The following is a 14,353-nucleotide window of genomic DNA, read 5'->3' as shown; positions in this document are numbered from 1 at the left end:
TTGGTGAGGCCCTGCACCTGGACTCCGTCACTAATTCCAACAACGAGTTCGCCAGAGTGTTATCGGAGTTCCCATCTATCATCACGCCACAGTTTTTCTCAACGAACCACAAGCCCCTCACTTTCACGTTTGCCAAAGTGTCGGACCCGTGGTTGGGCCGTCAGCAACGCCACCTGTCGTACATCTCGGAGTTTACCACCACGATCAAGCACATCTCCGGGAAGAACAATGTGGTAGCCAAGGCGCTGCCACGCACCTCCGTCCGATCAGTGCACTCTCTGTCTCCGGGGTTGGATTATGCGGCGTTATCTAAGGCGCAACGACTGGACAGCGAGATGCCGGCGTACCGAACCGCAGTCTCAGGACTCCACCTCGAAGACATATCCATTGGGCCCGCAGGTAATGAGCTCCTTTGCGATGTGTCCTCCGGGCAACCTTGGCCCATTGTCCTGTCTGCTTGGAAGCGCTGCGTTTTGGATGCCTTGCATGGTTTAGCCCACCCTCCATCTAGGTGACCATCGAGCTGATCGCAGACAGGTTTGTGTGGCACGGCCTACGCAAGGAGTTCAGGCACTGGGCCAGGACATGAATACACTGGCAAACCTCCAAAATCCAGAGGCACGTGAGGGCCCCACTGTAACCCTTCCAGCCGACACATAGGAGGTTTGAACATGTCCACGTGGACATCGTCGGCCCGCTGCCGGTTTCGACAGGAGTGAGATACCTGTTCATCATGGTGGACAGGTTCACGAGGTGGCCAGAAGCTATCCCACCCACTAACACTGACATGGCCACGGAGACATGCGTCAGAGTCCTGCTTACCACCTGGTGGCATGATTCGGACTCCCAGCCCACGTCACTTCAGACAGGGGTGCGCAGTTCACATCAGCTTTGTGGTCTGCACCGGCACAACTCCTCAGAGCCCAGCTCCACTGAACGACTGCTTACCACCTGCAGTCTAACGGCCTGGTGGAATGTTTCCACAGGCACTTGAAGTCAGCCCTGATGGCACGCCTCCGAGGGCCAGACTGGGTTGACGAACTCCCCGGGTGCTGCTCGGCATCCGCACGGCACCCAAGGAGGACCTGGCCACATCATCGACCGAACTGGTTTACGGTGCCCCGCTCACAGTTCCTGGTGAGTTTGTGCCAGCACCCCGTGGCCAGGAGGGCACACCTATGGCGGTCCTAACTAAACTCCGGGACCGGCTTGGAACACTTGCCCCAGTCCCGATGTCCCATCATGGAACAACACCCTCTTTCGTGCCCAAGGACCTACAACAGAGCAAGTATGTGTTCGTTCGCCGAGGCCTGCACAGATCACCCCTGCAGCAACCATACGAAGAACCCTACAAGGTGGTGCGCCATAATGAAGCGACCTGCGTTCTCGACATCGGCAGTCGTGAAGAGACTTTTACCACTGACCGTCTCAAACTGGCGCATCTAGACCTTGAACACCTGGTTGCGGTACCACCCCCACAACGACGAGGCCGGCCACCTAAAAGAACTGATAGTGTGCAGGCTGTGGACTCTGCACCTCCTAGCGCCGGTTCTTGGGGGGGTGGGGGGGTCATGTGGTTGCTCACCCACGCGCCAAGCGAACCGGCTCCAGCAGTCGCGGGCGAGCCCGCAGCCAGCGGCAACCGAGTGGGTTCTGAATGCAGGGCAGACCTTGGCCTGGAAGCCGACATCACTTCCGCCCCGCAAAGAGCGGGGGATGCTGGGAGCGGGCACTTAAGCGTGCGTGGATTGAAACAGTAAACAGTTCAACCAGACCCTGCTGGACTCAGTGTGTTGCTTTCACTCGTTGCGTATCAGTGTGCCCACAACAGCATTTTTACAGGAGATAGGGTGTGAAGAGGTGGGAATTGGGAGGTTTATAAAAGATGTTGGTTAACAGTTTGTCTCCAGAGATTGAGAAAGGGGAAGGAGCTGTCAGAGATGAACCAAGTGAATTTAAGGGTGGGGTGGAAGTTAGAGGCAAAAATGGAAAAAATTGACGAGGTCAGCATGGGTGCATGATGCAGCACCAATGCAGTCATCAATGTAGCGGAGGAAGAGTTGGGGACAATAACCGGGGAAAGCTTCGAACATAGGCTAATCTATATAGCCCATGAAGACGCAGGCATAGCTGGGGCCCATGCGAGTGCCTATGGCTATCCCTCAAGTTTGGAGAAATATGCTTAAGAATTTTCATTTCAATGATGTCCCGATTTGAAGGTTAATTGGTCACATGGGTGACATTGGACAACATGGGCTCGTTGGGCTGGAAGGGCCTATTAAAAGCTCAAAGTTCAAAGTAAATTTATGTCACCATATACAACCCTGAGATTCATTGTCTTCAAGGCATACTCAATAAATCCACAGAAAATAGGTCCCTGGTCAGACCCCGCTTGGAGTACTGTGCTCAGTTCTGGTCACCTCACTATAGGAAGGATGTGGAAACCATAGAAAGGGTGCAAAGGAGATTTACAAGGATGTTGCCTGGAATGGGGAGCATGCCATAGGTTGAGTGAATTCGGTCTTTTTTCCTTTGAGTGACAGAGGATGAGAGGTGACCTGATAGAGGTGTACAAGATAATGAGAGGCATTGTTCGTGTGGATAGAGGTTTTTTCCAGGGCTGAAATGGCATGAGAGGGCATAGTTTTAATGTGCTTGGAAGTAGGTACAGAGGAGATGTCAGGGGTAAGTTTTTCTACACAGAGAGTGGTGAATGCGTGGAATGGGCTGCCAGCGATAGTGGTGGAGTTGGATACGATAGGGTCTTTTAAGAGACTCCTGGACAGGTATATGGAGCTCAGAAAAAGAGAGGGCTATGGGTAACCTTAGGTAATTTCTCAGGTAAGGACACGTTTGGCACAGCTTTTTGGGTCAATGGGCCTGTATTATGCTGTAGGTTTTCTATGTTTCTAACAATAACCATAATAGAATCAATGAAAGACCACCCTGATTTGGCCATTCAGCCAGTGTGCAAAAGCCAACAAGCCATGCAAATACCAAAATAAATAAATAATAAACTATATGTATATCAAGAACATGAGATGAAGAGTCCTTGAAAATGAGTCCACAGGTTGTGGGAACAGTTTAGTGATGGGACAAGTGAAGTTATCCCCCCTGGTCAAGATCCTGATGGCTGATGGGTAGTAGCTTCCTGAACCTGGTGGTGTAAGTCCCAAGGCTCCTGTACATTCTTCCTGATGGCAGCAGTGAGAAGAGAGCATGTCCTGGGTGGTGGGGGTCCCTGATGATGGATGCTACTTTCCTGCAACAGTGTTTCAAATAGGTGTGCTCAATGGTGGAGAGTGAGTCCATGATGGACTGGGCTGTATCCACTACTTTTAGTAGGAATTTCAGTTCAAGGGCACTGGTGTTTTCATACCAGGCTCTGATGCAGACAGTCAATGTACTCTCCACCACACACACATAGGAGTTTGTCAAAGTTTTAGATGTCATGCTGAATCTTAGCAAACTTCTAAGGAAGTAACTCTAAGTAAATAGAAATTTAAAAAGTTTTTTTCATGTAAAGTGGTTATTACTTCAGCTTACACTGATTGTAACACTGCAGAAAGAGAAGATTTGTGATCACTAAGCTCAGTTCTCCATGGGAATGGGAGGTTTGAAGGTACTTACAGATCCTTGCCAGCTAGCTGGCTCTGCTTGCTGCCTGGTATGGTACTGCGGTTTCTATTGGTTGCTGATCTTCCACATTGTAGTTTATTAATGACACCAAATAAATACAAATTTAAAAGAAGCCATTGAATAGCAGATTCACTGTAACCACTGCTGAACAGGTAACCCGGTGTGACTTAGCACTTTCACTGTTCATATGACATAGGAGCAGAATGAGGCCATTCAGTCCATCAAGCCTGCTCCACCATTTCATTTTGGCAGATTTGTTATCCCTCTCAATCCCATTCTGCTGCGTTGTCCTCATTACCTTTGACACCCTTACTAATCAAGAGCCAAGCAACCTCTGCTTTAAATTCTGGGGAGAGAATTCAAAGTTCTGAGATGCAACTGGACTTGGGAGTCCTCGTATGGGATACCCTTAGGGTTAACCTCCAGATTGAGTTGATGTGAAGAAGGCGAATGCAATGTTGGCATTCATTTCTAGAGGAATAGAGTATAGGAGCAGTGATGTTGAGGCTCTGTAAGGCGCTGGTGAGACCTCACTTGGAGTACTGTGGGCAGTTTTGGTCTCCTTATTTAAAAAAGGATGTGCTGACGTTGGAGAGGGTACAGAGAAGATTCACTAGAATGATTCTGGGAATGAGAGAGTTAACAGATGAGGAACGTTTGTCCGCTCTTGGACTGTATTCCTTGGAGTTTAGAAGAATGAGGGGAGACCTCATAGAAACATTTCGAATATTGAAAGGCATGGACAGAGTGGATGTGGCAAAGTTGTTTCCCATGATGGGGGAGTCAAGTACGAGAGGGCATGACTTAAGGATTGAAGGGCGCCCATTCAGAACAGAGATGCGACAAAATTTTTTTAGCCGGGGGTGGTGAATTTATGGAATTTGTTGCCATGGGCGGCAGTGGAGGCCAAGTCATTGGGTATATTTAAGGCAGAGATTGATAGGTATCTGAGTAGCCAGGGCATCAAAGGTTATGGTGAGAAGGCGGGGGAGTGGGACTAAATGGGAGAATGGGTCAGCTCATGATAAAATGGCAGAGCAGACTCGATGGGTCGAATGGCCGACTTCTGCTCCTTTGTCTTATGGTCTTAAATATATCCAATGACTTGGCTTCTACAGCTGCCTGTGGCAATGAATTTCCCATATTCACCATCCTCTGGCTAAAGGAATTCCCCCTCATCTCTATTCAAAAGGGATGTCCTATTCCGAGCCTGTGTCCTCTGGTCCTAACTGTCCCATTATTGGAAACATTGGGGCCTGCAATAACTTAGTGGTTAGCATGACACTATTACAGCTTGGTGGTCAAAGTTTGGAGTTTATTTCTGGTGTCTTCTCAAAGCAAGTTTGTACATCCCTTTTTGTGTGCACATGGGTTTCCTCCCACGGTCGAAATAATAACCAGCTAGTAGGTTAATTAGTCGGTGTAAATTGTCCTGTGATTAGGCAAGGGTTAAATCAGCAGATTGCTGGGTGGCATAACTCGCTTGCTTGCTGTATCTGTAAGTAACATTATATCCTCTCCAAGTCGGCTCTAAGCCTTTCACTGGAGCAGATCTTTTGGGGGGGGGTAGTAAATCTCCCCACCCTCACTTTCAGGTGAACCAAAATGAAATGGCAGAGAGGGAGTGAACTCGTATATCGCTTCTGTTTCTGACACAAAACTCCTTGCATCAGCTTTCAGTTCACAGATATAGGTCTATTCATCTCCTGTCAATGGCAGTAACATCCTGAAGGGGTTATGTGCACTTTGTTGGAGTCTCAGCCATAGTGTAATACACCATGGAATTATCGAGTCCTTTGGCTGAAGACCATATCAACCACTTACACCAATCCCAGTTGATTCTCCGCACATTCTCAGCAATCCTTCCACATTATCTATCATGCACCTGCATCATCGATAAAGCCCTCCCACCATTGAGCACATCTACATGAAATGTTGTGTCAGGAAAGCAGCATCCATCATCAGGGAATCCCATCACACAGGGCGTAATCTCTGCTGCCATCAGGACGAAGGTAAAGGAGTCTCAGGACTCACACCTCCAGGTTCAGCTATTACCTCATAACCATCAGGCTTCTGAACCAAAGGGGATAACTTCACTTGCCCCATTACTGAACTGTTTCCACAACCTATGGACTCATTTTCCAAGGACTCCTCATCTCATGTTCTCAATATTTATTGCTTATTTATTTATTATTATTTTTTCTTTTTCTATTTGCAGTTTGTTGTCTTCTGCACTCTGATGGAACGTCCTAGTTGGGTGGTCTTTCATTGATTCTGTTATGGTTAATATTCCAAAGATTCATTGAGTATGCCCACAAAAAAAAATCTCAGGGTTGTATATGATGACATGTATGTGCTTTGATAATAAACTTACTTTGAACTTTGATTTACAGTGGTCATTTGGTAGTTCATATTATACACACATTTCTGTGGAAAAAATGTCTCTCCAGTTCCTATTAACTAATTCCTCTCTTAATCCTAGGCCCTCTAGTCCTTGATTTCAGAACCCTAGTAAACAGTCTGTGTGTATTCACCCATCCATGTTCCTCATGATTTTATATACCTCTTTAAGATTCTTCCCCCCACCCCGCCCCACCCAGTCTCCTCTTCTCAAATGAATTAAGTCCCAGTCTGCTCAACTTGACCTACCAACCTTTGGGACAGACTCATTGAGCATAGTAATGTCCCTTTAGCCCAATTCATCCATGCCAAGCAAGCTCTCTAAAAGCTAATTCCATTTGTCCACATTTGACCCATATCCCACCAAACCCTTCCAATCTACCTAGCTGTTCAAATGTCTTTTAAAATTATGTTCTTGTACCTATCTCAGCCATTTGCTTTGGCAACTTGTATCATATACCCACCTCCCTTTCTGTGAAAAAATTGCCCCTAAGGTCCCATTAAATCTTTCCACTCTTGCTTTAAACCTGGGCCTTCTAGTTCTTGGTTCTTGGTTTGGGAATCAAGATGGGTAAATGCACTCCTTCACCTCCTTTGACCAGAACATTTTGGTCCTCACCTCTAGTGCTGTGGCCGTTAAGTCTCTGCCTATACACTGAGAATAGAAATACAGCCAGAAGAATATACTTTCCAAAGTGTGAGCGTGGGATGGCACAGTAAATGTTCTCAGCGGTATAACAGTGGTCAAGTATGTTGGCTCCTCTGCTTCAGCTGATGATAGTTCAAAGATTTCTTTAAGCTGGCCAGGTTGAAATCCCCCACAATGATAGGGACGACTGCTGATCATGCTGTTGTGCTCCTCCACATGTGGACGTTGGCCTGAGATGGAATGTACACTGCTACCAGGATGATGGTGGAAAACTTCCTCGGCAGATAAAGTGTACAGCATTTGTCCGCTAGATGTTCCAAATCAGGTGAGCAGGTCCGAGACAAAACTACCACATTGTGCACCACGATGAGTTAATCATAAAGCATATTCCACCTCCTTCACCTTTAAGACTGAGCTGTTGTCTTTGTGGAGAATGGTGAAGCCATCAGCTGTAAAGTTGTGTCCAAAATGTTGGGTGTGAGCCATGTTTCTGTAAAGCACCCCCCTGGCACAGACTGATAAGTGGCAGGTGACATTCACACCACAGAAGTGGCAAGCTATGATGGAGAGCACACATTAAACACACACATTCTGCTGTCATGGCACTGAGTGTACACACCTCAATATCTTCCCGGGAATGGCCCGGGCTGTTTGCTTTTCTTGTGAATAGTGCTGCAAGTAATTTTTTTCATTACACCAGTGCGTATACTGTATAGGTTGAAGACCGAGCTCAATGGCCAAAGCCCTGGGTCTGCAGGTCTACTGGGGAGGTCAGAGGCCCAAGTCTGTGAGTCCGCAACTCCACCGGAGGCTGGAGGCCCACAGGCAGCCTGTCCTGGAGTTGGAGAACTGTGTGTGTGTGTGTGTGTGTGTGTGTACACACACACGAGAGAGTCACTGGGAGGAAAGGGGCTTGTTTTATTGTTGTCGTATTGCTGTTTTTGTTGCTTGTGTTGTTCTGCCGAGCATTGTGGGCGTGCAGTAAGAGCGCCAGAATGTGCGGCAACACTTGCGGGCTGCCCTCAGCAATACTCAGGTTGTAAACACAGACGACATATTTCACTGCCTGCATGCTGCTCAACTCAACACACCATCCTGATTTGGAAATATTTCAGTGTTACTGCCACCACTGACTGGTGGGGTGGCACTCCTTCCTTCTGCTAGCCTGCAGGTCACTCCTGGGCAAGCACCTGCTTAGCCTCTGATCAGGGTCACCTGAAGCCATGGGAGCAGGTGGTGGATGGTCGTATGAGGAGCTGGTGCACATCACAAGTCCCGGTTATACGACCACTGATTCCAGGCAGACTATCTTTCAAGAGTATTGATAATGGCTGGGCTCACCTGTCTGATAAAGACACTGCCCAGAAGAAGGCAATGGCAAACCACTCCTGTAGAAAAATTTGCAAAGTACAGTCATGGTCATGGAAAGACTGTGATCACCCATATCATACGACATGGTACATATCGAACATATAAACTGCCTAAACCCCAGGACTCTGCTCGGCCCATACAAGACTGATAAGAAAGAATGATTTCTAAAAGTAGAGAGAGAGGGGAGACTAATTAAATGGATCCATGGAAGGAACATATGCCAGTACATCAGAGATGCGAATTTAATATTATTGCAGCTCCTTTGTATGGGTGTTTATAAAATCAGACGTTCATTACCCAGGGACAGCCTCCACATAAAACAATGGAGAAAAAAACAGACAAATAAATGTTTTAATAAATGTCCCTTTAATCCTTTTCTTGTTTGTTCTGAATGATGTGACACAGACAGAGGAATCACAGGATTCCAGCAGCTCCAGTCCACCAACATATTTCTCAAGCCACAGAATCAGGATCACAAGTCCCCTTGGCTTCCTATTTCTCAACCGTGACATTTTCATCAAACGTTTTCCCATTTCTATAACACTCTGCCCATCTACCAAAAAGATAAAACATTTGGATGACTTACTAATACACTGTCACACAGACCACACACGTTATTGGAACTTGATTGGGGGGGCGGGGGGAGAGGTGCAGAATGTGGTGGGAGGTCGGTTAACTTTCCAAATCAGAAATTTGGAGTGCTGAGAATTATTTATTGCTCTCCTCACCTCCCCCTCCTTTCTCTGAAGTTGGTTTGATGCTCAGGCGTGGCTACGTGTGATTGTTCAAGGCAGTTTCAAACTTGTAGCATGGTTATAGAAATGGTAGAAAATTAAGCCTCTAGGCATTAGATTGCCACTTCTTCCTCAAGCTGTGTCTATTTCTTTTTCTAAACTGACAGTGTGATGTAGAACTTGATGGTCCCAGCCAGCTGTGCTCAGTAGATTGGAATTGAGGGGCGACCAGGATACACTACGAACAAAGTCCTTATGCGATTTGTTCCTAAACCTAGAAACAATTTAAAATAAATGGATCAATTTTGATGATTAATGAGCAACCAGTTAAAGCAACAGATTTCTGCACAGATTCATCAAGTCACTTACACTTCCGAGAGGTTTGCGTCAACAACAGCCAGAGTACAATCCTCACTGACTGAAGCCAAAAGCGGAGAGCTGCAAAGTCAAGAGATGAAACATCACTCACTCTCAAGGTGTTTCCACTTCACATCTCACTTAGACATTTACTGGAGACTATCTACTTAACATTTGCTGTAAAGGCCTCCTTATGGAACAATCAATTCGGTAGACTAAACCAGTGGTCCCCAACCACTGGGCTGCAGAGCATGTGCTACCAGCCTGCAAGAAAACGATGATTTGGCGATATAAAACAATATGAGTCAGCTGCACCTTTCCTCATTCCCTGTCACGCACTGTTGAACTTGAACACCTCCCCACCCCCCCAACCTCATTCCACAAGGATATTGTGTCAATATTAAATCGGTCTGTGGTGCAAAAAAGGTTGGGGACCCCTGGACTAAATTACCAAATGATTAGATTTGGTACATCACTAAAGATTCTAGCAAATTTTAACACATCTACCATGGAGAGCAAAAGACCTAAAACATGGCAGCAGAATTAGGTCATTCGACCCATCGAGTTTGCTTAGCATTCCATCATGGCTGATTTATTATCCTTCTCAACCCCATTCTCCTGCCTTCTATGTACCTGTAACCTTTGATGGCCTTATTAATCAAGAACCTATCAGCCTTTGCTTTAAATATACCCAAGGACTTGGCCTCCACAGCTGATTGTGGCAATGAATTCCACACAATTAACATCCTCTAGCTAAATAAATTCCTCCTTACCTCTCTTCTAAAAGGAAGTCCTTATATTCTGAGGCTGTACCCTCTCGTCCTAGACTCTCCCACTATTGGAAACATCCTCTCCATGTCCACTCTTTCTTGGTCTTTCAATATCCAATAGTTAAAGTGGTTTAGGCCAGAACTGGAAACTAAAACATTTTTTGCGTAACCAAATTTGATTAAAATGTGTGCATTCTGAACCTTTTAAGGAGTAAGTACATCACAATAGTGATATCTCAAAGATCAGAAATTTCCATGATGAGTACGATCAAAACACTCAGATTTTACAATAAGGATTGCTAGAATCCAAATATACCAATATCTCCAGCCTATCTTGCACCAACACAAAGGAACAAGTACAGGTGCTGTAATGTTCACCTTATGAGCTATTAAACAGCCACTGAATACTTTATCAGGGTAACCACCTGTGTGAGGAATACTGTAGGCCAGACACAGTCCGCGAATGCACCTCAGAGCGCTGAATGGAATCCACCCGATTCTGTAAGGTTTTCACGCCCACAAATCCATTTTCAGTCCCTGTTAAATTAAACACATCGATTTAGAATAAGTAACTATAGAATTGTTCACAACTAGTTCTCACTCAGATCTACAAGAGGAAAATTATTACATCACTTGAAGGTTAAATACTCTAAACCCATGGAATAACCTAAACTTTATTTTGCTTTCTTTTAGTTAAAATAGATGAGGATTTTATTGAGATAGTATATGAGGTGCAGACCAGCTCATTAACTGAGGGGGCAATGCTTTTTATATGAATTAATAGCATAGCACACCTGAGAGGGTACATGGCCTATTCCCATTTCTATTTCTTATGTTCTACAATAATTATATATAAATGCCATAGCAGTGTAGCGGTTAGTGTTGCTATTACAGCTCAGGGCGTTCTGGAGTTCAACTCCAGTGATGTCTGTAAGGAGTCTGTATGTTCTCTCCACGAGTGCTCTGGTGTCCTCCCACAGTCCAAACGGGTACCAGTTAGTAGGTTAATCTGTCATTGTAAATTGTCTGTGTTAAACAGGTGGACTGCTGGGTGGTGCAGCTCCTTGGGCTACAAGGGTCTGTTCAGCACCGTATCTCTAAATAAATAAATTATTTTGGATTCAAAATGCTGCCTGAAGTATTAGTGATGGAAGAGATTCTATGACAGCAGATCAACGTTTATGCAATATAAAATCCGTATTTCAATACATCACGAAAATAACAGTCAGGGAGTGCAAAGTCTGAGAGGCCTGCAGAAGTTATAGGAACAAAGACATCTCTGAACTGATTCTACGACCTACAGATTCATTTTCAGCGAGTCTCTATAACTCATGTTCCCAGCATTATATTTTATTATTACTTCATTTTATTTATTTAGATATAGCATGGAACAAACAGGCCCCTTCCGGCCCCAACATGCTGTACCACCCAGAAGCCCACCTATTATTCCTAGCCTAATCACAGGACAATTTGCAATGACCAATTAACCCACTAACTGGTACATCTTTGGACTGTGGTAAAGATCACCTGATGGAACCCAAGTGTTCACGGAGAGTAACGTAGCAACACAATGTAAGGATGGATGCTCACTGGTCAGCATGGACTTGGTGGACTGAGTGGCCTGTTTCTATGCAATGTGTCTCTATGACTATAACCTGCAATGTGTTTATCATGGTTAAGTTACTGAACTACTATACAGAGCCCTAGAGTTCAAACTTCACCTCTCAACAGCTGGTTAAGTCCAACGTTTCAGTGAGCAATGTACTCACAAAACCACTGGATTGTACTAAAACACCCAACGTTCTTCAAAGAAGCTGAAGTGTAGTGGCTAGCACAATGCTTTACAGTAACAGCGACCTGGGCTCAATTCCTGCCGCTGTCTGTAAGGAGTTTGTACGTTCTCCCAACGACTGTGTGGGTTTCCTCCGGGTGCTCCGGTTTCCTCCCACAGTCCAAATACGTACCAGTTGGTAGGTTAATTAGTCATTGTAAACTGTCCCATGATTAGACTAGGGTTGGGGGTTGCTGGGCAGTGTGACCTGAAGGTCCAGAAGGGCTTGTTCCACGCTGTATCTCAATAAATAAATAAAATACACGGACTGGCCCAACACGGACATGGACAATCATCAAGAGCAGGGGAACGCCGGTTTCCAAGGAGATTATAGGACTAAAACCCACCAATGTATTTGACTCTTCCAAACCATCTGAAGTAATGCAACAAATACCTACTTCAATAAGGAGTGGATAACATACATGGAATCTACCAGAGACAAACAAATGGTGAACTTATTCTGAAAATTACAAATGGTTTCAATTGATGATTCAATCCTTCTCACTTATGCATCGAGAATGAATTTAATAGTACCAAAATAACAAAAATAGGAATGAAAATTAAAGTACACGTTTAAATGAATATTCATAGATTTCAAAAAAATTATTGAAGTACATCAACTACCCTGAGATTCATTTTCTTGCAGGCATTCACAGAACAGCAAAATACAATAGAATCAATGAAAAACCACACACAGAGACTGACAAACAACTGATGTGCAAAAGATAATCTGTGCAAATAAAATCAGAATCAGGTTTATTATCACCGGCATATGTATTGAAATAATTATATGTAAATAATAAATAAATAATGCGGAGAGCATGAGTTGTAAAGTCCTTGAAAGTGAGTCTATAAGCTGTGGAATCAATTCACAGTTGAGGTGAGTGAAGTTATCCACGCTGGTTCAGGAGCCTGATGACTGTAGGAAAATAACTGTTTCTGGACCTGGTGGTGTGGGACCGAAGGCTTCTGTACCTCCTACCTGATGGCAGCAGTGAAAAGAGAACATGGCCTGGAAGGCCATGCTCCTTTCTTTTGGCAGCACTCCTTATAGATATGCTTAATGGTGGGGATAGGTAAAAAATACATTTCAGGGTTTCTGATCACTGTGATTGGATTACCAATACATCACTTCCATTAAACCTCCAACGTGCTGCCTCCTCCTGATTAACTCCAGGCTTACATGAGTAAGGTTGAAAAATAAACACGAACTAATGATGTGGAATCACCTTACCAAAGGCAAAGACTTTTTCGTTCTGTGGATGCCATGTAACAGTGGTTGGACAGCAGTGTGATAATCCCGTGTCTGAAACCAGATACAATGCTCAGTAAAACAATGTTCGATTACAGTTAGACTTACATTTCGACAAATGCGTTGAAATTACACAACCTGCTCCTAGTCAGGATATCAGAACTTTTCACTCATTTAATAGCCAAGCTTGTCAAGGACTAATCCAGTCTTCCATCCTTCACCTTTACCCTGTACCAATGATATTTGGTCTTGATTCTGTAAATCCAAGTTCCAAATGCATCAGGGTCCATTGCAGTTTGTGAATTTCTGATCCTATAATTCCCTCAGTCCCCAGTTGTGGAAAATAGTACATATGTTAACCAGGTGGATGTATGGGGTGTCCAGGAAGGGGTTGTACCTCTGGTGGAGGTGTCTATTCTTGTCCTGTCCGTACTGGGGCAGCTCACTCAACATTTGGCCTCACTGGACACTCAGATCTCACCTGTTTGCGTGCGAGACCAGCCACGCTCCGGTACACTGCTTCAACAGGTGGGCTAAACCAGCTGAGGATAGCCAAGGGGCCTCATAACCCAGTGAGATGGAGTCATGCCTGTCCTAGCATGCAAAGAAAACTCCAGTGTACTGGGCACGAGATCAACAGTGAGATCCAATAGCCAGGAAGATGGTTCTACAATGCTTTGTGGAGAGGGAAGGGCATGACAAGACCATAAGATACTCAAACTTTTGCCACCTGCCCAATTCCCTAACAAGAGCTGCAGTATTACACACACTTTCATTGGGACTTCTGTGTACTGATTAAGGAAACTTTCCTGAACACACTTGACAAACTCTTTCTCCTCTAGTCCTTTTACAGAATGGGGCTCCCAGTCAATATGATCGCTTACTATCACAACCTTATGCTCTTCCTACATCTGGCCTCACTAACATGTAATATGGGTCGCAATCCTGAGATCACAACCTTGGAGGTCCTGTCCTTTTACTTTGCACCCAACTCCCTAAACTCACTTTGCAGGACTTCATCACCCATCCTACCCATGACATTGGTACTGATGTGGACCATGACCTCTGGCTGCTGCTCACTCTCTCACTTGAGAATGCTGTGGACTCGATTGAGATATCTCTGACCCTGACATCTGAGAGGGATCAAACTATCGAGGAATCTCACTGTCGTCCACTGTTACCCTTGCTGTTACCCTAACCAACAAACCCCTTATCACTACAGCTCGCCTCTTCTTCTCCCCTTCCTTGTAAACCACAGAGATAGACTCAGAGACCTGCTTGCTGTGGCTTCTCCCTGGTAGGTCTTCTGTTGTTGTTGGATACAATGGACAACCACCATTAACAAGTGAT

The 14,353-nt window shown here is 45.1% G+C and overlaps 1 protein-coding gene across 1 annotated transcript in view; it reads right to left on the bottom strand.

Moving 5' to 3' along the window:
• Positions 1–8,406: 8,406 nt before the first annotated feature.
• The window catches only part of LOC140210118 (methylosome protein WDR77-like), a 22,417-nt gene continuing 16,470 nt past the window's right edge, over positions 8,407–14,353 (bottom strand). The window contains exons 7-10 of the mRNA XM_072278962.1: positions 12,986–13,057; positions 10,346–10,457; positions 9,163–9,231; positions 8,407–9,067 (exon numbers count right to left, since the gene is read on the bottom strand). Of these exons, the coding sequence (XP_072135063.1) occupies positions 8,926–9,067; positions 9,163–9,231; positions 10,346–10,457; positions 12,986–13,057 (395 nt within the window). The 3' untranslated portion in view covers positions 8,407–8,925. The remainder of the gene's footprint in view (positions 9,068–9,162; positions 9,232–10,345; positions 10,458–12,985; positions 13,058–14,353) is intronic.

This window comes from Mobula birostris, chromosome 14 (genome assembly GCF_030028105.1).
Source record: "Mobula birostris isolate sMobBir1 chromosome 14, sMobBir1.hap1, whole genome shotgun sequence".
Taxonomy (NCBI): Eukaryota; Metazoa; Chordata; class Chondrichthyes; order Myliobatiformes; family Myliobatidae; genus Mobula; species Mobula birostris.
Note: the sequence above shows the minus strand (reverse complement) of the source record. Positions and strands in the feature narration are given on the sequence as shown.